This window comes from Giraffa tippelskirchi, chromosome 12 (assembly GCF_054371585.1).
Source record: "Giraffa tippelskirchi isolate mGirTip1 chromosome 12, T2T-mGirTip1v1.2.pri, whole genome shotgun sequence".
In the NCBI taxonomy this organism is placed as follows: Eukaryota; Metazoa; Chordata; class Mammalia; order Artiodactyla; family Giraffidae; genus Giraffa; species Giraffa tippelskirchi.
In genome coordinates this window covers 72,325,409-72,351,649 of record NC_137286.1, presented here as the reverse complement: position 1 = coordinate 72,351,649, position 26,241 = coordinate 72,325,409, and the positions used below count along the sequence as shown (strand labels likewise).

At 54.7% G+C, this 26,241-nt stretch overlaps 3 protein-coding genes and 1 long non-coding RNA gene across 4 annotated transcripts in view; 3 read left to right on the top strand and 1 right to left on the bottom strand.

Moving 5' to 3' along the window:
* The window catches only part of LOC145529708 (uncharacterized), a 221,810-nt gene that overhangs the window by 83,307 nt on the left and 112,262 nt on the right, over window positions 1-26,241 (bottom strand). The window contains exons 16-19 of the long non-coding RNA XR_014071297.1: window positions 23,697-23,808; window positions 16,057-16,168; window positions 8,414-8,525; window positions 772-883 (exon numbers count right to left, since the gene is read on the bottom strand). This is a non-coding gene — a long non-coding RNA (uncharacterized LOC145529708). The remainder of the gene's footprint in view (window positions 1-771; window positions 884-8,413; window positions 8,526-16,056; window positions 16,169-23,696; window positions 23,809-26,241) is intronic.
* On the top strand, window positions 4,559-6,373 carry LOC145529644 (uncharacterized). Its single transcript, XM_081550242.1, has 3 exons — window positions 4,559-4,758; window positions 5,158-5,470; window positions 5,721-6,373. Exons 1-3 carry the CDS (start codon window positions 4,624-4,626, stop codon window positions 6,347-6,349), a joined length of 1,077 nt encoding a protein of 358 aa, XP_081406368.1. The 5' UTR covers window positions 4,559-4,623; the 3' UTR covers window positions 6,350-6,373.
* LOC145529670 (uncharacterized) lies at window positions 12,224-14,793 on the top strand. The gene is made up of 3 exons (XM_081550270.1): window positions 12,224-12,401; window positions 12,801-13,113; window positions 13,364-14,793. The coding sequence occupies exons 1-3, from the start codon at window positions 12,267-12,269 to the stop codon at window positions 13,990-13,992; spliced, it is 1,077 nt and encodes a 358-aa protein (XP_081406396.1). The 5' UTR covers window positions 12,224-12,266; the 3' UTR covers window positions 13,993-14,793.
* On the top strand, window positions 19,843-21,754 carry LOC145529604 (uncharacterized). The gene is made up of 3 exons (XM_081550193.1): window positions 19,843-20,042; window positions 20,442-20,754; window positions 21,005-21,754. The coding sequence occupies exons 1-3, from the start codon at window positions 19,908-19,910 to the stop codon at window positions 21,631-21,633; spliced, it is 1,077 nt and encodes a 358-aa protein (XP_081406319.1). The 5' UTR covers window positions 19,843-19,907; the 3' UTR covers window positions 21,634-21,754.

The following is a 26,241-nucleotide window of genomic DNA, read 5'->3' as shown; positions in this document are numbered from 1 at the left end:
ACTGAGTGAGGGTCCCCACAATCCTCAGCAAAGGTCTGTGGTGTGCAAGTGGGGAGTAGAGGGCCCCCAAGTTCCAAAGGAAGGGAGGTACTCGGGAGATAAAGCCCTTGGCTGCTGTGGTAGCAGCTGCAGATGGCAGCTCGTCCACAGTGCACTTCGAATGAGGTCATATGAGCGGGACTCTGGAAAGGGCTCCGAAATCCAGAGAAAGGGGTCAGGGTATGTGGGAATCCGGCGGGGGTGGGGGGTGGATGAAGGAAGGTGTCCTTCCTCTCTCCAGTGCAATTTGGTTTGGTGAGTCTCAAAGCTACCAGATGGCACTTCCCAAGTCAGGCCCCCGCAGGAATCAGGGTGGGCTGCGTGCCTCGGCCCCTGCCACAGGGACAAGCCACACCAGTGGCCTCCCTGAGCTCAAATGGCCGGATCTGGGGGTTCCGTCTGGGTGCACACCTCCTTGCTGTGGCCAAGTTCCCCCCTTCTCTGAGCACCAGCTTCATCATCCTCTCGAATGAGGACATCGATTGCTACCTTGGCACGTTACTCTCTTCATCCTGTGAAGACTCATTAGGCTTATCCTACAATTACTAGCTGGCCCGAAGAGATATCTCCTGAATCCAGATTAAGCTGGAGCCTCCCAGGCTCATCTGGCATGTCTTCCCTGAAGTCTGCCAAAACCCACACCCTTGCATTTCCAGGGACTCCCCTTAGCCGGCTGGGCAGAAAACCCAGCATGGTTCAAACAAGCTGACAGACAAGCGGGAGAGGACTCACGGGCAGACGGCCTCCGTCAGGTCTCGGGTGGAGCTCTGGGACCACAGCAGCAACGGGCCATCCCAGCCCCTGGGCTCAGCAGCGCCCTCATTCTCAGGCCGGCGGCTCTGCCCTGAGGGGAGCAGGAAGGTCACCAACTGCCGCAGGCGGACCTCAAGCCCCTCCCACTGCTGGAGCCTGACCTCCCCCGGCCCCACCCCTTCCCCTACCCCAGCAGGACGAGAGCTCGTCTTCCCCTGGCTTCCAACGTGAGGCCCGGCCCTGGGCCCCGATTGGGCACTGCCCCAGTCCGGAGCCAATCACAGTGGCCAGGGAGGTGGAACGCACCGATTGGCCAGGGCCAGGTCATGTGACCATGCTCCCCAGGAAACTCAAATATTACCAAGATTCCCTAACAAACCAATGAACAAAATTATCCAGTAAAGGCAAACCGTACTTTTTAATGAGGCCGATGTCACAGAAAAAAAAAAAATGCTTCACAATGAACTGCTCAAGGAAGCTACTAAATAAACTTTCAGAAAAGTTAAGTAGTTTTTTTTTTTTTTTTTAATAGGGTGACGGAGAGCTATACCTTTCCCATCTATGTGAATTTAGGTTTAAACTAGATTTCCCTTGGCTATTATACACGACAAAAAAACCCCACAACACCCCCTTTCACTCCCCCCACCCCCCAAAAGTGTTTTAGTCTATTGAGTTTTTGTGTCCTCAGTTGTGTCTGATTCACGGCAACTCACGAACTCTACACAGCCAGGCTCTTCCGTCCATGGAATTCAGGGCAATTTTTTTCTGTCACAGTAAATGCCCACCCTGGGTGATCCAAAGGCAAGGGCTCAGAGGCTCCTGAGAGTCTAACTCCTTTCAGCCGAGCACAGAGCTGGCTCCTCACTGGGATGCCTGTGGCCTGGGGCTCCCAGAGGGGAGAGCAGCACTCGCCCCACCGTGTGGTCACTGCTGGAAGTGCAGGCTGCTCCTCACTCCCCCTTGACAGTGTCCCTGAGGGCAGAACAGTGGGAATCTACTCAAGGTGGAAATGCAAACTCCCATGCAACCAAACTTCCCACAAGGTCTCCAAAACCACTCAGGAACAGGGAATTGGAAACTGCAGGGCATGACATGAATGGAGATGGAGACTTGACACCTTACACCGAGTTCACTTCCAGTTATCCCTAGACAAAGTTTCCATGAAAACTTGTCACAAATCTAGAAGAACAATGAGCAGAAACCGGACACGTGCTTTGAGTCTTCACACACAAAACTAAAAGGCAGTCCACAAAACAACCCAGAGAATACAGTGGACTTTGCAAAATCAAAGATATCTACTGTGGGAAAGACCTCATTACAAAAGCAAAAGACAGGTCATACATCGCGAGACGAATGAGTGGAAACACAAAGCTTCTCAAGGATGTGTCTCCAAACAGACAAAGAACACCAACACAACAAGCCTGTGAAAACTAGGGAAAGGTCTGAAGGGACACCAGACTGAGGAAGACACACACAGAGTATCCCGGATGATGTCCAGCACGGAGGGCCTGAAGAAACAACAGTCTAGTTGCACTCCCTCAGGCCTGTGTGACCCTGGATGAGGCCTCTGTTTCCCGGTGGCTCTGAGAGATGGACAGGGAGGAAGGGGAAGAGAAATCACTTGCATTTCTAATACTCACAGCAAAGTCTTCCAATGAGAAGGGAATTATCACCCCCACTGACAATGCCATGCACTGAAGTGATACCCACGAGTCCATCTAACCCAGAAGGGAAGGAAGGACCTGTTCTCACAAAACGGCGAGAGATGGAAGAAGGAAGATCAAGCCCACACCAATCACTGGAAAGAGAAGCTGTGCTCAGGGCTTGAAAGAATTCCTATTGGGAAAATGATGTCACAGCCCCACAAGGCAATCCACAGCTTCGATGCTATTCCTCCCAAAATGCCAATGCATTGTCGCACCGAACAAAGAACTGCAAAAGGGGTTACGGAAACAGAAAAGAGCCTAAATTGTCAATACAATCCGACGAAAAAGCCCCGATACGGACATCCAAGGTTGTGTGAAAGGAAATTAGACGACCAAACTAGGATCCTCAGGAGCGTATAGGAGAAGGCGATGGCGACCCACGCCAGTACTCTTGCCTGGAAAATGCCCTGGACGGAGGAGCCTGGTAGGCTGCAGGCCATGGGGTCGCGCAGAGTCAGACACGACTGAAGTGACTTAGCCGCAGCGGCAGCAGCAGGACAGTATGCTATTGGGAATACAACAACACACACAGATCCAGATCGATGGAATAAAGTTGAGGGTCCAGAAACAAACCCCGGCATCCATGGTCAACTCATCTCTGACACAGAAGGGGAGAATATCCAAATGGGAACAAGAAAGCCTCTTCAATAAATGGCCATGGGAAAACCAGACAGCTACATCTGAAGAACGCTATTGGTTTTGATCTCACACCACCTCAATATCGGGGAAAAACCTCACCCTAAAGACTGATGTCTTGAGATAGCTAGAAAGAAGCGTAGGTCAAAGGCTCCTTAACATCAGAGTCTCCTTGCCATTTGCTGGGCGGAGGTAGAAATGGGTCTCTTCAAGTAAGGGAAAGAGGGAAACGAAGTACACCAATGGGTTTCCATCCAATGGAACCTCTTCACAACAGAGAAGCTAAGCATTCACAGATGCAAAAGATAGGAAACGGAACATGAGAGACTCCTTGCAAGTGGTGTATCTGAGAAGGGGTTCATATGGAAAGAGACGAAGAATGCACAGCACTCAGATTCCAAGAAACACCACCACCACCCTTGACCCTTCCCCCATGACCAACTCCGACCTAAAGCCTTTCTCTCCCTCTAACCCATCCCTAAAACATAACCCTCATCTAATCATATACATGTGCATTCCTAGCATCCATCCATCCACACACGAGAGAGAAAGAGGAAGACACAGACTGAATCGAGAAAGGAAAAGAGAGGGACACAGCCAGAGAGAGACACGGAACCAAAGAGAGGAAAGGAGTCGATGGTCCAGACTTTTCATCAATCTGTCTCGAAGGTAGAAGCAATGACAGCGCCCATCCACCCCAGAAGGGGGAAAAGGACGGAAGGTTTGGAGAGGAAAAGACAAGAACGCAGGGAGCCATTAGAAGCTCAGCCACCCGCAGAAGCCGAGCTGGGACACTTGAACAGAATCTCAATGGAAACAGAGGACCAGAAAGTTGGCTACTCTTTTCTATAAGAGAGGGAGACCTTCGAGTCTTCCTTTCGGGCCTCCAACTTGGATGTGGGGTCTCAAAACAGTCAGGAGGGGCAGTGCCTTTTCCTGGGTACCACGGCACATCCAGGCCTCGTTCTGCCCCATTCTGTGCTGTGTCAGCCCTGGATGGAGTCTTTCTTTCTGAAGTCTCAGCGCACAAGCTCCACGTGATATCGGCCCCAGGTGGAGAGGCATGGAGCTGCTCGTAGGCCGACAGACCTAGGAAACAGATGGGAGAATGACCCCCACTCTGCAGATGGAGAGACTGGGGAAACCCTGAGGGGCATATGCTTGTCCAGGGCCACACCACTTATGAGAAGAAGGAGCCTGGTCTGAGAGCAGCGGGGTCCTCGGAGCTCAGGCCCTGGCTGCACCCAGGCCTCCCCAGGGCTGTGGGCTGGGCTGTGTGGCTGTCACTGTGCCTGCACATGGCCTAAGGGGGGTGGTCGAGCAGTCAGAAACCCAGAGATTCCCTTGGGAAGTTTTGGGGAAGGGACCTCAGCACGAACCCCAGGAAATGATGTCACCTGCCGGCAACAGAACCCAACAGAACCCGCAACCCGGGTATCCAGGCCTCCAGAGCGGAGAGGAGCCCCCAGCCAGATCTCTTGCTGCCAGGATGTTCTGCTGTTTGCCCCTGCCCAGAGGCCGGGGCCTCAGGAGAGCTCACAGGCAGTGTGCGTGGGCACCCTGTCGACGTTGGCTCAGGGCACCCCCGAGAGGCCTCTGGCCCTCTGCCCGGAGAAACAGAAAGGTAACACGGGGAGCCCCAGGCCGGGCCAGGCCACCTCTCCCATGCCACCCGGAAACACCGGGTCCTTTGCCTGTGTGTGTGGATGCGGGTTTCTCGGGGTGTGTCTCCCTCAAGGAAGCCCAGGCAGATGTGGGGTCAGAAGCCTGCGGACAAGTTGTGTCCACACCCCAGGGGAGATCAGGCTGGCTGGGATGGGAACAGTGCGGGCAGGGCCGGCCGCCCAGGCTGACCTCACACCCTCAGGTGGGTCTCTTTCCTCCCGGGTGGGGATCTGAGCAGACACACGTCTCTGACCCTTCTGGGAAGAGAAGTTCGAGCAGGCAGAAGCAGCGGCTCCACTGGCCAGGCCCAGCTCGGAAAACTCCCAGCACGGCTGGCTGACGGTCACTGTCGTTGCAGAGCTTCCCACGTGATGAGGCCGAGGACGGGGACACCCCGTCCACCTCCCGGAGGGAGGGGTCGGAGCACCAACCCCCCGCCCGTGAGGCCCAGTGCAGGCTCCAGGTGAGCGTGCCCACGGAGGCATCAGCCCCACCGGGGGCGAAGCGGAGGCGGGGAAGGCCTGCTGCCGAGACACCGCCCAGGATACACCCGGCGGCCCAGTCTGAGGCTGCCACGGAGCTCAGCACACCCGGCTCCGACCCAGAGTCCCGAGAACCCCGGCCTCTGAGGCAGCAGGAGGACCTGGAGCCCAGCACGCCAGAGCACAGAGGTAAGGACGCTGGGGCTGGTGCACGGGAGTGTGTGGGGAGGGGGTGCTGAGCTACACAGGGACGAGTCCCCGAAAGATGCTGCTGGGCCTGCAGCAAGCGCTGGCCTCACACCCCCACCCCCATCTTGCACACTTCAGTCCCAAAAGACATCCAACCCTGGGTATTCTTTCGGAATCTCTTGGAAGCTTTCTGTCCCGGGATACGCACATGCCAAGGCTGGTCTGTGGGCAAACTTTGCTTCTCCCCCAGCTCTAGCACTGGCCTCCAACTGGAACCAGGCTCCACTTCCCAGACCTGTGCCTACAGAGGTGGTGGCTCCAGGTGCAGGACCCAGGGATCCACCGAGGGCCGATGGAGAACCGAGCCTTGCCCTCGCAGAGACACCAGGCCAGCTGGGTACTGGCCAGCACACCGGGCAGATCGGATTTCCGTGCCTGCAGGACCCCCAGCCCCAGGCACTGATGTCCCACCCCCTCAGCCAGAACCTCCACCTCCACGTGCACCTGTACCTGCTCGGGCTTTGGCAGGAGAACCCGAGGCAGAGGAGGAGTCACCGCCTCGGCAGGGAGAGCCTGCCCTGGCTCCCGCGCAACACCCAGACGCCGACGATGACTCACCCGCCCCTGCAGGAAGAACGAGCCCCCGCTCTGGACAGAGACCCAGAGCCCTTGCCGGAAACACCATGTCCAGGGGAGCGGTCGGCTCTGCAGCCTCCATCCCTGTCTGCTCACCGTGGACGCCGGCAACTCGGTCTGCCCCCAGGGGACATGGAGTTCCTTTCCCCTGAGCTGCTTTGCATTTGGTTTGTTTCCACCTTTCTGGTGATGTTTTACTTTTTGTATGGTTTCGTCTATTTTTGTTGGTTAAGTTGGGATTAGTAAACTTTTTCATCATTGTTGCAATTTGGGACACTGTTGTGTAACTCTGGTGATACTGTGTTACCATCACCACTCTGTAGTTTCAGACCCGTTCGATCTTTATGCCCCACCCGCCAACAAAGCCTGGGTTCAAGGCAAGCAGGCCCTGTTCATCCCTCCCCCCGATCCTGACCACAATTTCATCTTTTCTTTCTGCATTCCTTCCTATATTCTTGGTGTCCCCAATCAATGACTCTCAGTGAGATGACTGAAGGAGTTTTTTTCGGACTCTCCACCTACTGTAAGACTCCATTGGAGAGTTCTCATTTTTATGTCATTTGAACTAGCCTTTGATAGCTGAAAGGACGGTGTACGTCCTTTCAAGATATCATGTGCCAAACGAAGCCCTTTTGGCAAATGCCATCATTATCTCCAGGCAGGCATTGCTGTTTGAAGGGTGACATCTCAGCCAGAAGGCAGAGGCTGAGCTCCTCTTGTTGCACCAGCTCCCAAAAGAAGCCAAGAAAGGGAGCTGGAACAACAAACCACCCCAACGCCCAGGAAAGCGTTCTTCACGACAGAAGGCTAGCAAATGACCCAACAACCTTGTGGCCCAGAACCCCTCTAGAAAAATCACTGTTCCATACAAAAGAGAAACACATGGGAAGTTCCAAGGAGAGGCAATGCCCATGGCCAGTGTACTTTAGAGACGGCCTGACCGCTCCGGGGAAGACACGCACCGACGGAACCCCTTGGGAAACAGCAGTGAGAGTCCTCACCGTCGTAAGGGTTTCCTCTGGGGACAACCTGCCCTGGGCACCACATGAGGGAGCAGACCGGCTTCTCTTCCTCTGCCCCCACACCACTCACTCATGAAGGCAGCTCAGGTGTTCTCATGCCCTGCCTGCCTGCCTGCCTGCCTGGCTCATCCGTGAGCTGTGACCACCTCCAGGGCAGGACTCCACCTTCTCCTCTCTGTGTACCGTGAATCTGCACACAGTGGGCTTTCAGAACCTTAGGAGACTTGAGCCATTCCCACTCGAGCCAGAACCCTCCCCAGGAAGGAAAACAGCTGTGGAGTCATTTTGGCCCCAGCACTGGTTCCCAAACCCTGGCGGCTCCTACAGCCTCTACGGTGTGAAGAGGGAGGTCCCTTTTGACAGAGCTTTCCGGCTGTCAGATCGAAGCTGTTGTTTCACTGTCAGCTGTGTCTCTGCCGTTGCAGCCAGGTGGGCCACGCTGCTCCAAAGGAGCTCACAAGCTGAGTTGCAAGGGAGGTATTGAGAGGACAGGGATGGCTACAACGTGCTGCAAACTGAGTGAGGGTCCCCACAATCCTCAGCAAAGGTCTGTGGTGTGCAAGTGGGGAGTAGAGGGCCCCCAAGTTCCAAAGGAAGGGAGGTACTCGGGAGATAAAGCCCTTGGCTGCTGTGGTAGCAGCTGCAGATGGCAGCTCGTCCACAGTGCACTTCGAATGAGGTCATATGAGCGGGACTCTGGAAAGGGCTCCGAAATCCAGAGAAAGGGGTCAGGGTATGTGGGAATCCGGCGGGGGTGGGGGGTGGATGAAGGAAGGTGTCCTTCCTCTCTCCAGTGCAATTTGGTTTGGTGAGTCTCAAAGCTACCAGATGGCACTTCCCAAGTCAGGCCCCCGCAGGAATCAGGGTGGGCTGCGTGCCTCGGCCCCTGCCACAGGGACAAGCCACACCAGTGGCCTCCCTGAGCTCAAATGGCCGGATCTGGGGGTTCCGTCTGGGTGCACACCTCCTTGCTGTGGCCAAGTTCCCCCCTTCTCTGAGCACCAGCTTCATCATCCTCTCGAATGAGGACATCGATTGCTACCTTGGCACGTTACTCTCTTCATCCTGTGAAGACTCATTAGGCTTATCCTACAATTACTAGCTGGCCCGAAGAGATATCTCCTGAATCCAGATTAAGCTGGAGTCTCCCAGGCTCATCTGGCATGTCTTCCCTGAAGTCTGCCAAAACCCACACCCTTGCATTTCCAGGGACTCCCCTTAGCCGGCTGGGCAGAAAACCCAGCATGGTTCAAACAAGCTGACAGACAAGCGGGAGAGGACTCACGGGCAGACGGCCTCCGTCAGTTCTCGGGTGGAGCTCTGGGACCACAGCAGCAACGGGCCATCCCAGCCCCTGGGCTCAGCAGCGCCCTCATTCTCAGGCCGGCGGCTCTGCCCTGAGGGGAGCAGGAAGGTCACCAACTGCCGCAGGCGGACCTCAAGCCCCTCCCACTGCTGGAGCCTGACCTCCCCCGGCCCCACCCCTTCCCCTACCCCAGCAGGACGAGAGCTCGTCTTCCCCTGGCTTCCAACGTGAGGCCCGGCCCTGGGCCCCGATTGGGCACTGCCCCAGTCCGGAGCCAATCACAGTGGCCAGGGAGGTGGAACGCACCGATTGGCCAGGGCCAGGTCATGTGACCATGCTCCCCAGGAAACTCAAATATTACCAAGATTCCCTAACAAACCAATGAACAAAATTATCCAGTAAAGGCAAACCGTACTTTTTAATGAGGCCGATGTCACAGAAAAAAAAAAAAAAAGCTTCACAATGAACTGCTCAAGGAAGCTACTAAATAAACTTTCAGAAAAGTTAAGTAGTTTTTTTTTTTTTTTTAATAGGGTGACGGAGAGCTATACCTTTCCCATCTATGTGAATTTAGGTTTAAACTAGATTTCCCTTGGCTATTATATACGACAAAAAAACCCCACATCACCCCCTTTCACTCCCCCCACCCCCCAAAAGTGTTTTAGTCTATTGAGTTTTTGTGTCCTCAGTTGTGTCTGATTCACGGCAACTCACGAACTCTACACAGCCAGGCTCTTCCGTCCATGGAATTCAGGGCAATTTTTTTCTGTCACAGTAAATGCCCACCCTGGGTGATCCAAAGGCAAGGGCTCAGAGGCTCCTGAGAGTCTAACTCCTTTCAGCCGAGCACAGAGCTGGCTCCTCACTGGGATGCCTGTGGCCTGGGGCTCCCAGAGGGGAGAGCAGCACTCGCCCCACCGTGTGGTCACTGCTGGAAGTGCAGGCTGCTCCTCACTCCCCCTTGACAGTGTCCCTGAGGGCAGAACAGTGGGAATCTACTCAAGGTGGAAATGCAAACTCCCATGCAACCAAACTTCCCACAAGGTCTCCAAAACCACTCAGGAACAGGGAATTGGAAACTGCAGGGCATGACATGAATGGAGATGGAGACTTGACACCTTACACCGAGTTCACTTCCAGTTATCCCTAGACAAAGTTTCCATGAAAACTTGTCACAAATCTAGAAGAACAATGAGCAGAAACCGGACACGTGCTTTGAGTCTTCACACACAAAACTAAAAGGCAGTCCACAAAACAACCCAGAGAATACAGTGGACTTTGCAAAATCAAAGATATCTACTGTGGGAAAGACCTCATTACAAAAGCAAAAGACAGGTCATACATCGCGAGACGAATGAGTGGAAACACAAAGCTTCTCAAGGATGTGTCTCCAAACAGACAAAGAACACCAACACAACAAGCCTGTGAAAACTAGGGAAAGGTCTGAAGGGACAGCAGACTGAGGAAGACACACACAGAGTATCCCGGATGATGTCCAGCACGGAGGGCCTGAAGAAACAACAGTCTAGTTGCACTCCCTCAGGCCTGTGTGACCCTGGATGAGGCCTCTGTTTCCCGGTGGCTCTGAGAGATGGACAGGGAGGAAGGGGAAGAGAAATCACTTGCATTTCTAATACTCACAGCAAAGTCTTCCAATGAGAAGGGAATTATCACCCCCACTGACAATGCCATGCACTGAAGTGATACCCACGAGTCCATCTAACCCAGAAGGGAAGGAAGGACCTGTTCTCACAAAACGGCGAGAGATGGAAGAAGGAAGATCAAGCCCACACCAATCACTGGAAAGAGAAGCTGTTCTCAGGGCTTGAAAGAATTCCTATTGGGAAAATGATGTCACAGCCCCACAAGGCAATCCACAGCTTGGATGCTATTCCTCCCAAAATGCCAATGCATTGTCGCACCGAACAAAGAACTGCAAAAGGGGTTACGGAAACAGAAAAGAGCCTAAATTGTCAATACAATCCGACGAAAAAGCCCCGATACGGACATCCAAGGTTGTGTGAAAGGAAATTAGACGACCAAACTAGGATCCTCAGGAGCGTATCGGAGAAGGCGATGGCGACCCACGCCAGTACTCTTGCCTGGAAAATGCCCTGGACGGAGGAGCCTGGTAGGCTGCAGGCCATGGGGTCGCGCAGAGTCAGACACGACTGAAGTGACTTAGCCGCAGCGGCAGCAGCAGGACAGTATGCTATTGGGAATGCAACAACACACACAGATCCAGATCGATGGAATAAAGTTGAGGGTCCAGAAACAAACCCCGGCATCCATGGTCAACTCATCTCTGACACAGAAGGGGAGAATATCCAAATGGGAACAAGAAAGCCTCTTCAATAAATGGCCATGGGAAAACCAGACAGCTACATCTGAAGAACGCTATTGGTTTTGATCTCACACCACCTCAATATCGGGGAAAAACCTCACCCTAAAGACTGATGTCTTGAGATAGCTAGAAAGAAGCGTAGGTCAAAGGCTCCTTAACATCAGAGTCTCCTTGCCATTTGCTGGGCGGAGGTAGAAATGGGTCTCTTCAAGTAAGGGAAAGAGGGAAACGAAGTACACCAATGGGTTTCCATCCAATGGAACCTCTTCACAACAGAGAAGCTAAGCATTCACAGATGCAAAAGATAGGAAACGGAACATGAGAGACTCCTTGCAAGTGGTGTATCTGAGAAGGGGTTCATATGGAAAGAGACGAAGAATGCACAGCACTCAGATTCCAAGAAACACCACCACCACCCTTGACCCTTCCCCCATGACCAACTCCGACCTAAAGCCTTTCTCTCCCTCTAACCCATCCCTAAAACATAACCCTCATCTAATCATATACATGTGCATTCCTAGCATCCATCCATCCACACACGAGAGAGAAAGAGGAAGACACAGACTGAATCGAGAAAGGAAAAGAGAGGGACACAGCCAGAGAGAGACACGGAACCAAAGAGAGGAAAGGAGTCGATGGTCCAGACTTTTCATCAATCTGTCTCGAAGGTAGAAGCAATGACAGCGCCCATCCACCCCAGAAGGGGGAAAAGGACGGAAGGTTTGGAGAGGAAAAGACAAGAACGCAGGGAGCCATTAGAAGCTCAGCCACCCGCAGAAGCCGAGCTGGGACACTTGAACAGAATCTCAATGGAAACAGAGGACCAGAAAGTTGGCTACTCTTTTCTATAAGAGAGGGAGACCTTCGAGTCTTCCTTTCGGGCCTCCAACTTGGATGTGGGGTCTCAAAACAGTCAGGAGGGGCAGTGCCTTTTCCTGGGTACCACGGCGCATCCAGGCCTCGTTCTGCCCCATTCTGTGCTGTGTCAGCCCTGGATGGAGTCTTTCTTTCTGAAGTCTCAGCGCACAAGCTCCACGTGATATCGGCCCCAGGTGGAGAGGCATGGAGCTGCTCGTAGGCCGACAGACCTAGGAAACAGATGGGAGAATGACCCCCACTCTGCAGATGGAGAGACTGGGGAAACCCTGAGGGGCATATGCTTGTCCAGGGCCACACCACTTATGAGAAGAAGGAGCCTGGTCTGAGAGCAGCGGGGTCCTCGGAGCTCAGGCCCTGGCTGCACCCAGGCCTCCCCAGGGCTGTGGGCTGGGCTGTGTGGCTGTCACTGTGCCTGCACATGGCCTAAGGGGGGTGGTCGAGCAGTCAGAAACCCAGAGATTCCCTTGGGAAGTTTTGGGGAAGGGACCTCAGCACGAACCCCAGGAAATGATGTCACCTGCCGGCAACAGAACCCAACAGAACCCGCAACCCGGGTATCCAGGCCTCCAGAGCGGAGAGGAGCCCCCAGCCAGATCTCTTGCTGCCAGGATGTTCTGCTGTTTGCCCCTGCCCAGAGGCCGGGGCCTCAGGAGAGCTCACAGGCAGTGTGCGTGGGCACCCTGTCGACGTTGGCTCAGGGCACCCGCGAGAGGCCTCTGGCCCTCTGCCCGGAGAAACAGAAAGGTAACACGGGGAGCCCCAGGCCGGGCCAGGCCACCTCTCCCATGCCACCCGGAAACACCGGGTCCTTTGCCTGTGTGTGTGGATGCGGGTTTCTCGGGGTGTGTCTCCCTCAAGGAAGCCCAGGCGGATGTGGGGTCAGAAGCCTGCGGACAAGTTGTGTCCACACCCCAGGGGAGATCAGGCTGGCTGGGATGGGAACAGTGCGGGCAGGGCCGGCCGCCCAGGCTGACCTCACACCCTCAGGTGGGTCTCTTTCCTCCCGGGTGGGGATCTGAGCAGACACACGTCTCTGACCCTTCTGGGAAGAGAAGTTCGAGCAGGCAGAAGCAGCGGCTCCACTGGCCAGGCCCAGCTCGGAAAACTCCCAGCACGGCTGGCTGACGGTCACTGTCGTTGCAGAGCTTCCCACGTGATGAGGCCGAGGACGGGGACACCCCGTCCACCTCCCGGAGGGAGGGGTCGGAGCACCAACCCCCCGCCCGTGAGGCCCAGTGCAGGCTCCAGGTGAGCGTGCCCACGGAGGCATCAGCCCCACCGGGGGCGAAGCGGAGGCGGGGAAGGCCTGCTGCCGAGACACCGCCCAGGATACACCCGGCGGCCCAGTCTGAGGCTGCCACGGAGCTCAGCACACCCGGCTCCGACCCAGAGTCCCGAGAACCCCGGCCTCTGAGGCAGCAGGAGGACCTGGAGCCCAGCACGCCAGAGCACAGAGGTAAGGACGCTGGGGCTGGTGCACGGGAGTGTGTGGGGAGGGGGTGCTGAGCTACACAGGGACGAGTCCCCGAAAGATGCTGCTGGGCCTGCAGCAAGCGCTGGCCTCACACCCCCACCCCCATCTTGCACACTTCAGTCCCAAAAGACATCCAACCCTGGGTATTCTTTCGGAATCTCTTGGAAGCTTTCTGTCCCGGGATACGCACATGCCAAGGCTGGTCTGTGGGCAAACTTTGCTTCTCCCCCAGCTCTAGCACTGGCCTCCAACTGGAACCAGGCTCCACTTCCCAGACCTGTGCCTACAGAGGTGGTGGCTCCAGGTGCAGGACCCAGGGATCCACCGAGGGCCGATGGAGAACCGAGCCTTGCCCTCGCAGAGACACCAGGCCAGCTGGGTACTGGCCAGCACACCGGGCAGATCGGATTTCCGTGCCTGCAGGACCCCCAGCCCCAGGCACTGATGTCCCACCCCCTCAGCCAGAACCTCCACCTCCACGTGCACCTGTACCTGCTCGGGCTTTGGCAGGAGAACCCGAGGCAGAGGAGGAGTCACCGCCTCGGCAGGGAGAGCCTGCCCTGGCTCCCGCGCAACACCCAGACGCCGACGATGACTCACCCGCCCCTGCAGGAAGAACGAGCCCCCGCTCTGGACAGAGACCCAGAGCCCTTGCCGGAAACACCATGTCCAGGGGAGCGGTCGGCTCTGCAGCCTCCATCCCTGTCTGCTCACCGTGGACGCCGGCAACTCGGTCTGCCCCCAGGGGACATGGAGTTCCTTTCCCCTGAGCTGCTTTGCATTTGGTTTGTTTCCACCTTTCTGGTGATGTTTTACTTTTTGTATGGTTTCGTCTATTTTTGTTGGTTAAGTTGGGATTAGTAAACTTTTTCATCATTGTTGCAATTTGGGACACTGTTGTGTAACTCTGGTGATACGGTGTTACCATCACCACTCTGTAGTTTCAGACCCGTTCGATCTTTATGCCCCACCCGCCAACAAAGCCTGGGTTCAAGGCAAGCAGGCCCTGTTCATCCCTCCCCCCGATCCTGACCACAATTTCATCTTTTCTTTCTGCATTCCTTCCTATATTCTTGGTGTCCCCAATCAATGACTCTCAGTGAGATGACTGAAGGAGTTTTTTTCGGACTCTCCACCTACTGTAAGACTCCATTGGAGAGTTCTCATTTTTATGTCATTTGAACTAGCCTTTGATAGCTGAAAGGACGGTGTACGTCCTTTCAAGATATCATGTGCCAAACGAAGCCCTTTTGGCAAATGCCATCATTATCTCCAGGCAGGCATTGCTGTTTGAAGGGTGACATCTCAGCCAGAAGGCAGAGGCTGAGCTCCTCTTGTTGCACCAGCTCCCAAAAGAAGCCAAGAAAGGGAGCTGGAACAACAAACCACCCCAACGCCCAGGAAAGCGTTCTTCACGACAGAAGGCTAGCAAATGACCCAACAACCTTGTGGCCCAGAACCCCTCTAGAAAAATCACTGTTCCATACAAAAGAGAAACACATGGGAAGTTCCAAGGAGAGGCAATGCCCATGGCCAGTGTACTTTAGAGACGGCCTGACCGCTCCGGGGAAGACACGCACCGACGGAACCCCTTGGGAAACAGCAGTGAGAGTCCTCACCGTCGTAAGGGTTTCCTCTGGGGACAACCTGCCCTGGGCACCACATGAGGGAGCAGACCGGCTTCTCTTCCTCTGCCCCCACACCACTCACTCATGAAGGCAGCTCAGGTGTTCTCATGCCCTGCCTGCCTGCCTGCCTGCCTGGCTCATCCGTGAGCTGTGACCACCTCCAGGGCAGGACTCCACCTTCTCCTCTCTGTGTACCGTGAATCTGCACACAGTGGGCTTTCAGAACCTTAGGAGACTTGAGCCATTCCCACTCGAGCCAGAACCCTCCCCAGGAAGGAAAACAGCTGTGGAGTCATTTTGGCCCCAGCACTGGTTCCCAAACCCTGGCGGCTCCTACAGCCTCTACGGTGTGAAGAGGGAGGTCCCTTTTGACAGAGCTTTCCGGCTGTCAGATCGAAGCTGTTGTTTCACTGTCAGCTGTGTCTCTGCCGTTGCAGCCAGGTGGGCCACGCTGCTCCAAAGGAGCTCACAAGCTGAGTTGCAAGGGAGGTATTGAGAGGACAGGGATGGCTACAACGTGCTGCAAACTGAGTGAGGGTCCCCACAATCCTCAGCAAAGGTCTGTGGTGTGCAAGTGGGGAGTAGAGGGCCCCCAAGTTCCAAAGGAAGGGAGGTACTCGGGAGCTAAAGCCCTTGGCTGCTGTGGTAGCAGCTGCAGATGGCAGCTCGTCCACAGTGCACTTCGAATGAGGTCATATGAGCGGGACTCTGGAAAGGGCTCCGAAATCCAGAGAAAGGGGTCAGGGTATGTGGGAATCCGGCGGGGGTGGGGGGTGGATGAAGGAAGGTGTCCTTCCTCTCTCCAGTGCAATTTGGTTTGGTGAGTCTCAAAGCTACCAGATGGCACTTCCCAAGTCAGGCCCCCGCAGGAATCAGGGTGGGCTGCGTGCCTCGGCCCCTGCCACAGGGACAAGCCACACCAGTGGCCTCCCTGAGCTCAAATGGCCGGATCTGGGGGTTCCGTCTGGGTGCACACCTCCTTGCTGTGGCCAAGTTCCCCCCTTCTCTGAGCACCAGCTTCATCATCCTCTCGAATGAGGACATCGATTGCTACCTTGGCACGTTACTCTCTTCATCCTGTGAAGACTCATTAGGCTTATCCTACAATTACTAGCTGGCCCGAAGAGATATCTCCTGAATCCAGATTAAGCTGGAGTCTCCCAGGCTCATCTGGCATGTCTTCCCTGAAGTCTGCCAAAACCCACACCCTTGCATTTCCAGGGACTCCCCTTAGCCGGCTGGGCAGAAAACCCAGCATGGTTCAAACAAGCTGACAGACAAGCGGGAGAGGACTCACGGGCAGACGGCCTCCGTCAGGTCTCGGGTGGAGCTCTGGGACCACAGCAGCAACGGGCCATCCCAGCCCCTGGGCTCAGCAGCGCCCTCATTCTCAGGCCGGCGGCTCTGCCCTGAGGGGAGCAGGAAGGTCACCAACTGCCGCAGGCGGACCTCAAGCCCCTCCCACTGCTGGAGCCTGACCTCCCCCGGCCCCACCCCTTCCCCTACCCCAGCAGGACGAGAGCTCGTCTTCCCCTGGCTTCCAACGTGAGGCCCGGCCCTGGGCCCCGATTGGGCACTGCCCCAGTCCGGAGCCAATCACAGTGGCCAGGGAGGTGGAACGCACCGATTGGCCAGGGCCAGGTCATGTGACCATGCTCCCCAGGAAACTCAAATATTACCAAGATTCCCTAACAAACCAATGAACAAAATTATCCAGTAAAGGCAAACCGTACTTTTTAATGAGGCCGATGTCACAGAAAAAAAAAAAAAAAGCTTCACAATGAACTGCTCAAGGAAGCTACTAAATAAACTTTCAGAAAAGTTAAGTAGTTTTTTTTTTTTTTAATAGGGTGACGGAGAGCTATACCTTTCCCATCTATGTGAATTTAGGTTTAAACTAGATTTCCCTTGGCTATTATATACGACAAAAAAACCCCACATCACCCCCTTTCACTCCCCCCACCCCCCAAAAGTGTTTTAGTCTATTGAGTTTTTGTGTCCTCAGTTGTGTCTGATTCACGGCAACTCACGAACTCTACACAGCCAGGCTCTTCCGTCCATGGAATTCAGGGCAATTTTTTTCTGTCACAGTAAATGCCCACCCTGGGTGATCCAAAGGCAAGGGCTCAGAGGCTCCTGAGAGTCTAACTCCTTTCAGCCGAGCACAGAGCTGGCTCCTCACTGGGATGCCTGTGGCCTGGGGCTCCCAGAGGGCAGAGCAGCACTCGCCCCACCGTGTGGTCACTGCTGGAAGTGCAGGCTGCTCCTCACTCCCCCTTGACAGTGTCCCTGAGGGCAGAACAGTGGGAATCTACTCAAGGTGGAAATGCAAACTCCCATGCAACCAAACTTCCCACAAGGTCTCCAAAACCACTCAGGAACAGGGAATTGGAAACTGCAGGGCATGACATGAATGGAGATGGAGACTTGACACCTTACACCGAGTTCACTTCCAGTTATCCCTAGACAAAGTTTCCATGAAAACTTGTCACAAATCTAGAAGAACAATGAGCAGAAACCGGACACGTGCTTTGAGTCTTCACACACAAAACTAAAAGGCAGTCCACAAAACAACCCAGAGAATACAGTGGACTTTGCAAAATCAAAGATATCTACTGTGGGAAAGACCTCATTACAAAAGCAAAAGACAGGTCATACATCGCGAGACGAATGAGTGGAAACACAAAGCTTCTCAAGGATGTGTCTCCAAACAGACAAAGAACACCAACACAACAAGCCTGTGAAAACTAGGGAAAGGTCTGAAGGGACAGCAGACTGAGGAAGACACACACAGAGTATCCCGGATGATGTCCAGCACGGAGGGCCTGAAGAAACAACAGTCTAGTTGCACTCCCTCAGGCCTGTGTGACCCTGGATGAGGCCTCTGTTTCCCGGTGGCTCTGAGAGATGGACAGGGAGGAAGGGGAAGAGAAATCACTTGCATTTCTAATACTCACAGCAAAGTCTTCCAATGAGAAGGGAATTATCACCCCCACTGACAATGCCATGCACTGAAGTGATACCCACGAGTCCATCTAACCCAGAAGGGAAGGAAGGACCTGTTCTCACAAAACGGCGAGAGATGGAAGAAGGAAGATCAAGCCCACACCAATCACTGGAAAGAGAAGCTGTTCTCAGGGCTTGAAAGAATTCCTATTGGGAAAATGATGTCACAGCCCCACAAGGCAATCCACAGCTTGGATGCTATTCCTCCCAAAATGCCAATGCATTGTCGCACCGAACAAAGAACTGCAAAAGGGGTTACGGAAACAGAAAAGAGCCTAAATTGTCAATACAATCCGACGAAAAAGCCCCGATACGGACATCCAAGGTTGTGTGAAAGGAAATTAGACGACCAAACTAGGATCCTCAGGAGCGTATCGGAGAAGGCGATGGCGACCCACGCCAGTACTCTTGCCTGGAAAATGCCCTGGACGGAGGAGCCTGGTAGGCTGCAGGCCATGGGGTCGCGCAGAGTCAGACACGACTGAAGTGACTTAGCCGCAGCGGCAGCAGCAGGACAGTATGCTATTGGGAATGCAACAACACACACAGATCCAGATCGATGGAATAAAGTTGAGGGTCCAGAAACAAACCCCGGCATCCATGGTCAACTCATCTCTGACACAGAAGGGGAGAATATCCAAATGGGAACAAGAAAGCCTCTTCAATAAATGGCCATGGGAAAACCAGACAGCTACATCTGAAGAACGCTATTGGTTTTGATCTCACACCACCTCAATATCGGGGAAAAACCTCACCCTAAAGACTGATGTCTTGAGATAGCTAGAAAGAAGCGTAGGTCAAAGGCTCCTTAACATCAGAGTCTCCTTGCCATTTGCTGGGCGGAGGTAGAAATGGGTCTCTTCAAGTAAGGGAAAGAGGGAAACGAAGTACACCAATGGGTTTCCATCCAATGGAACCTCTTCACAACAGAGAAGCTAAGCATTCACAGATGCAAAAGATAGGAAACGGAACATGAGAGACTCCTTGCAAGTGGTGTATCTGAGAAGGGGTTCATATGGAAAGAGACGAAGAATGCACAGCACTCAGATTCCAAGAAACACCACCACCACCCTTGACCCTTCCCCCATGACCAACTCCGACCTAAAGCCTTTCTCTCCCTCTAACCCATCCCTAAAACATAACCCTCATCTAATCATATACATGTGCATTCCTAGCATCCATCCATCCACACACGAGAGAGAAAGAGGAAGACACAGACTGAATCGAGAAAGGAAAAGAGAGGGACACAGCCAGAGAGAGACACGGAACCAAAGAGAGGAAAGGAGTCGATGGTCCAGACTTTTCATCAATCTGTCTCGAAGGTAGAAGCAATGACAGCGCCCATCCACCCCAGAAGGGGGAAAAGGACGGAAGGTTTGGAGAGGAAAAGACAAGAACGCAGGGAGCCATTAGAAGCTCAGCCACCCGCAGAAGCCGAGCTGGGACACTTGAACAGAATCTCAATGGAAACAGAGGACCAGAAAGTTGGCTACTCTTTTCTATAAGAGAGGGAGACCTTCGAGTCTTCCTTTCGGGCCTCCAACTTGGATGTGGGGTCTCAAAACAGTCAGGAGGGGCAGTGCCTTTTCCTGGGTACCACGGCGCATCCAGGCCTCGTTCTGCCCCATTCTGTGCTGTGTCAGCCCTGGATGGAGTCTTTCTTTCTGAAGTCTCAGCGCACAAGCTCCACGTGATATCGGCCCCAGGTGGAGAGGCATGGAGCTGCTCGTAGGCCGACAGACCTAGGAAACAGATGGGAGAATGACCCCCACTCTGCAGATGGAGAGACTGGGGAAACCCTGAGGGGCATATGCTTGTCCAGGGCCACACCACTTATGAGAAGAAGGAGCCTGGTCTGAGAGCAGCGGGGTCCTCGGAGCTCAGGCCCTGGCTGCACCCAGGCCTCCCCAGGGCTGTGGGCTGGGCTGTGTGGCTGTCAATGTGTCTGCACATGGCCTAAGGGGGGTGGTCGAGCAGTCAGAAACCCAGAGATTCCCTTGGGAAGTTTTGGGGAAGGGACCTCAGCACGAACCCCAGGAAATGATGTCACCTGCCGGCAACAGAACCCAACAGAACCCGCAACCCGGGTATCCAGGCCTCCAGAGCGGAGAGGAGCCCCCAGCCAGATCTCTTGCTGCCAGGATGTTCTGCTGTTTGCCCCTGCCCAGAGGCCGGGGCCTCAGGAGAGCTCACAGGCAGTGTGCGTGGGCACCCTGTCGACGTTGGCTCAGGGCACCCCCGAGAGGCCTCTGGCCCTCTGCCCGGAGAAACAGAAAGGTAACACGGGGAGCCCCAGGCCGGGCCAGGCCACCTCTCCCATGCCACCCGGAAACACCGGGTCCTTTGCCTGTGTGTGTGGATGCGGGTTTCTCGGGGTGTGTCTCCCTCAAGGAAGCCCAGGCGGATGTGGGGTCAGAAGCCTGCGGACAAGTTGTGTCCACACCCCAGGGGAGATCAGGCTGGCTGGGATGGGAACAGTGCGGGCAGGGCCGGCCGCCCAGGCTGACCTCACACCCTCAGGTGGGTCTCTTTCCTCCCGGGTGGGGATCTGAGCAGACACACGTCTCTGACCCTTCTGGGAAGAGAAGTTCGAGCAGGCAGAAGCAGCGGCTCCACTGGCCAGGCCCAGCTCGGAAAACTCCCAGCACGGCTGGCTGACGGTCACTGTCGTTGCAGAGCTTCCCACGTGATGAGGCCGAGGACGGGGACACCCCGTCCACCTCCCGGAGGGAGGGGTCGGAGCACCAACCCCCCGCCCGTGAGGCCCAGTGCAGGCTCCAGGTGAGCGTGCCCACGGAGGCATCAGCCCCACCGGGGGCGAAGCGGAGGCGGGGAAGGCCTGCTGCCGAGACACCGCCCAGGATACACCCGGCGGCCCAGTCTGAGGCTGCCACGGAGCTCAGCACACCCGGCTCCGACCCAGAGTCCCGAGAACCCCGGCCTCTGAGGCAGCAGGAGGACCTGGAGCCCAGCACGCCAGAGCACAGAGGTAAGGACGCTGGGGCTGGTGCACGGGAGTGTGTGGGGAGGGGGTGCTGAGCTACACAGGGACGAGTCCCCGAAAGATGCTGCTGGGCCTGCAGCAAGCGCTGGCCTCACACCCCCACCCCCATCTTGCACACTTCAGTCCCAAAAGACATCCAACCCTGGGTATTCTTTCGGAATCTCTTGGAAGCTTTCTGTCCCGGGATACGCACATGCCAAGGCTGGTCTGTGGGCAAACTTTGCTTCTCCCCCAGCTCTAGCACTGGCCTCCAACTGGAACCAGGCTCCACTTCCCAGACCTGTGCCTACAGAGGTGGTGGCTCCAGGTGCAGGACCCAGGGATCCACCGAGGGCAGATGGAGAACCGAGCCTTGCCCTCGCAGAGACACCAGGCCAGCTGGGTACTGGCCAGCACACCGGGCAGATCGGATTTCCGTGCCTGCAGGACCCCCAGCCCCAGGCACTGATGTCCCACCCCCTCAGCCAGAACCTCCACCTCCACGTGCACCTGTACCTGCTCGGGCTTTGGCAGGAGAACCCGAGGCAGAGGAGGAGTCACCGCCTCGGCAGGGAGAGCCTGCCCTGGCTCCCGCGCAACACCCAGACGCCGACGATGACTCACCCGCCCCTGCAGGAAGAACGAGCCCCCGCTCTGGACAGAGACCCAGAGCCCTTGCCGGAAACACCATGTCCAGGGGAGCGGTCGGCTCTGCAGCCTCCATCCCTGTCTGCTCACCGTGGACGCCGGCAACTCGGTCTGCCCCCAGGGGACATGGAGTTCCTTTCCCCTGAGCTGCTTTGCATTTGGTTTGTTTCCACCTTTCTGGTGATGTTTTACTTTTTGTATGGTTTCGTCTATTTTTGTTGGTTAAGTTGGGATTAGTAAACTTTTTCATCATTGTTGCAATTTGGGACACTGTTGTGTAACTCTGGTGATACTGTGTTACCATCACCACTCTGTAGTTTCAGACCCGTTCGATCTTTATGCCCCACCCGCCAACAAAGCCTGGGTTCAAGGCAAGCAGGCCCTGTTCATCCCTCCCCCCGATCCTGACCACAATTTCATCTTTTCTTTCTGCATTCCTTCCTATATTCTTGGTGTCCCCAATCAATGACTCTCAGTGAGATGACTGAAGGAGTTTTTTTCGGACTCTCCACCTACTGTAAGACTCCATTGGAGAGTTCTCATTTTTATGTCATTTGAACTAGCCTTTGATAGCTGAAAGGACGGTGTACGTCCTTTCAAGATATCATGTGCCAAACGAAGCCCTTTTGGCAAATGCCATCATTATCTCCAGGCAGGCATTGCTGTTTGAAGGGTGACATCTCAGCCAGAAGGCAGAGGCTGAGCTCCTCTTGTTGCACCAGCTCCCAAAAGAAGCCAAGAAAGGGAGCTGGAACAACAAACCACCCCAACGCCCAGGAAAGCGTTCTTCACGACAGAAGGCTAGCAAATGACCCAACAACCTTGTGGCCCAGAACCCCTCTAGAAAAATCACTGTTCCATACAAAAGAGAAACACATGGGAAGTTCCAAGGAGAGGCAATGCCCATGGCCAGTGTACTTTAGAGACGGCCTGACCGCTCCGGGGAAGACACGCACCGACGGAACCCCTTGGGAAACAGCAGTGAGAGTCCTCACCGTCGTAAGGGTTTCCTCTGGGGACAACCTGCCCTGGGCACCACATGAGGGAGCAGACCGGCTTCTCTTCCTCTGCCCCCACACCACTCACTCATGAAGGCAGCTCAGGTGTTCTCATGCCCTGCCTGCCTGCCTGCCTGCCTGGCTCATCCGTGAGCTGTGACCACCTCCAGGGCAGGACTCCACCTTCTCCTCTCTGTGTACCGTGAATCTGCACACAGTGGGCTTTCAGAACCTTAGGAGACTTGAGCCATTCCCACTCGAGCCAGAACCCTCCCCAGGAAGGAAAACAGCTGTGGAGTCATTTTGGCCCCAGCACTGGTTCCCAAACCCTGGCGGCTCCTACAGCCTCTACGGTGTGAAGAGGGAGGTCCCTTTTGACAGAGCTTTCCGGCTGTCAGATCGAAGCTGTTGTTTCACTGTCAGCTGTGTCTCTGCCGTTGCAGCCAGGTGGGCCACGCTGCTCCAAAGGAGCTCACAAGCTGAGTTGCAAGGGAGGTATTGAGAGGACAGGGATGGCTACAACGTGCTGCAAACTGAGTGAGGGTCCCCACAATCCTCAGCAAAGGTCTGTGGTGTGCAAGTGGGGAGTAGAGGGCCCCCAAGTTCCAAAGGAAGGGAGGTACTCGGGAGATAAAGCCCTTGGCTGCTGTGGTAGCAGCTGCAGATGGCAGCTCGTCCACAGTGCACTTCGAATGAGGTCATATGAGCGGGACTCTGGAAATGGCTCCGAAATCCAGAGAAAGGGGTCAGGGTATGTGGGAATCCGGCGTGGGTGGGGGTGGATGAAGGAAGGTGTCCTTCCTCTCTCCAGTGCAATTTGGTTTGGTGAGTCTCAAAGCTACCAGATGGCACTTCCCAAGTCAGGCCCCCGCAGGAATCAGGGTGGGCTGCGTGCCTCGGCCCCTGCCACAGGGACAAGCCACACCAGTGGCCTCCCTGAGCTCAAATGGCCGGATCTGGGGGTTCCGTCTGGGTGCACACCTCCTTGCTGTGGCCAAGTTCCCCCCTTCTCTGAGCACCAGCTTCATCATCCTCTCGAATGAGGACATCGATTGCTACCTTGGCACGTTACTCTCTTCATCCTATGAAGACTCATTAGGCTTATCCTACAATTACTAGCTGGCCCGAAGAGATATCTCCTGAATCCAGATTAAGCTGGAGTCTCCCAGGCTCATCTGGCATGTCTTCCCTGAAGTCTGCCAAAACCCACACCCTTGCATTTCCAGGGACTCCCCTTAGCCGGCTGGGCAGAAAACCCAGCATGGTTCAAACAAGCTGACAGACAAGCGGGAGAGGACTCACGGGCAGACGGCCTCCGTCAGGTCTCGGGTGGAGCTCTGGGACCACAGCAGCAACGGGCCATCCCAGCCCCTGGGCTCAGCAGCGCCCTCATTCTCAGGCCGGCGGCTCTGCCCTGAGGGGAGCAGGAAGGTCACCAACTGCCGCAGGCGGACCTCAAGCCCCTCCCACTGCTGGAGCCTGACCTCCCCCGGCCCCACCCCTTCCCCTACCCCAGCAGGACGAGAGCTCGTCTTCCCCTGGCTTCCAACGTGAGGCCCGGCCCTGGGCCCCGATTGGGCACTGCCCCAGTCCGGAGCCAATCACAGTGGCCAGGGAGGTGGAACGCACCGATTGGCCAGGGCCAGGTCATGTGACCATGCTCCCCAGGAAACTCAAATATTACCAAGATTCCCTAACAAACCAATGAACAAAATTATCCAGTAAAGGCAAACCGTACTTTTTAATGAGGCCGATGTCACAGAAAAAAAAAAAAATGCTTCACAATGAACTGCTCAAGGAAGCTACTAAATAAACTTTCAGAAAAGTTAAGTAGTTTTTTTTTTTTTTTTAATAGGGTGACGGAGAGCTATACCTTTCCCATCTATGTGAATTTAGGTTTAAACTAGATTTCCCTTGGCTATTATATACGACAAAAAAACCCCACATCACCCCCTTTCACTCCCCCCACCCCCCAAAAGTGTTTTAGTCTATTGAGTTTTTGTGTCCTCAGTTGTGTCTGATTCACGGCAACTCACGAACTCTACACAGCCAGGCTCTTCCGTCCATGGAATTCAGGGCAATTTTTTTCTGTCACAGTAAATGCCCACCCTGGGTGATCCAAAGGCAAGGGCTCAGAGGCTCCTGAGAGTCTAACTCCTTTCAGCCGAGCACAGAGCTGGCTCCTCACTGGGATGCCTGTGGCCTGGGGCTCCCAGAGGGGAGAGCAGCACTCGCCCCACCGTGTGGTCACTGCTGGAAGTGCAGGCTGCTCCTCACTCCCCCTTGACAGTGTCCCTGAGGGCAGAACAGTGGGAATCTACTCAAGGTGGAAATGCAAACTCCCATGCAACCAAACTTCCCACAAGGTCTCCAAAACCACTCAGGAACAGGGAATTGGAAACTGCAGGGCATGACATGAATGGAGATGGAGACTTGACACCTTACACCGAGTTCACTTCCAGTTATCCCTAGACAAAGTTTCCATGAAAACTTGTCACAAATCTAGAAGAACAATGAGCAGAAACCGGACACGTGCTTTGAGTCTTCACACACAACACTAAAAGGCAGTCCACAAAACAACCCAGAGAATACAGTGGACTTTGCAAAATCAAAGATATCTACTGTGGGAAAGACCTCATTACAAAAGCAAAAGACAGGTCATACATCGCGAGACGAATGAGTGGAAACACAAAGCTTCTCAAGGATGTGTCTCCAAACAGACAAAGAACACCAACACAACAAGCCTGTGAAAACTAGGGAAAGGTCTGAAGGGACAGCAGACTGAGGAAGACACACACAGAGTATCCCGGATGATGTCCAGCACGGAGGGCCTGAAGAAACAACAGTCTAGTTGCACTCCCTCAGGCCTGTGTGACCCTGGATGAGGCCTCTGTTTCCCGGTGGCTCTGAGAGATGGACAGGGAGGAAGGGGAAGAGAAATCACTTGCATTTCTAATACTCACAGCAAAGTCTTCCAATGAGAAGGGAATTATCACCCCCACTGACAATGCCATGCACTGAAGTGATACCCACGAGTCCATCTAACCCAGAAGGGAAGGAAGGACCTGTTCTCACAAAACGGCAAGAGATGGAAGAAGGAAGATCAAGCCCACACCAATCACTGGAAAGAGAAGCTGTGCTCAGGGCTTGAAAGAATTCCTATTGGGAAAATGATGTCACAGCCCCACAAGGCAATCCACAGCTTGGATGCTATTCCTCCCAAAATGCCAATGCATTGTCGCACCGAACAAAGAACTGCAAAAGGGGTTACGGAAACAGAAAAGAGCCTAAATTGTCAATACAATCCGACGAAAAAGCCCCGATACGGACATCCAAGGTTGTGTGAAAGGAAATTAGACGACCAAACTAGGATCCTCAGGAGCGTATCGGAGAAGGCGATGGCGACCCACGCCAGTACTCTTGCCTGGAAAATGCCCTGGACAGAGGAGCCTGGTAGGCTGCAGGCCATGGGGTCGCGCAGAGTCAGACACGACTGAAGTGACTTAGCCGCAGCGGCAGCAGCAGGACAGTATGCTATTGGGAATACAACAACACACACAGATCCAGATCGATGGAATAAAGTTGAGGGTCCAGAAACAAACCCCGGCATCCATGGTCAACTCATCTCTGACACAGAAGGGGAGAATATCCAAATGGGAACAAGAAAGCCTCTTCAATAAATGGCCATGGGAAAACCAGACAGCTACATCTGAAGAACGCTATTGGTTTTGATCTCACACCACCTCAATATCGGGGAAAAACCTCACCCTAAAGACTGATGTCTTGAGATAGCTAGAAAGAAGCGTAGGTCAAAGGCTCCTTAACATCAGAGTCTCCTTGCCATTTG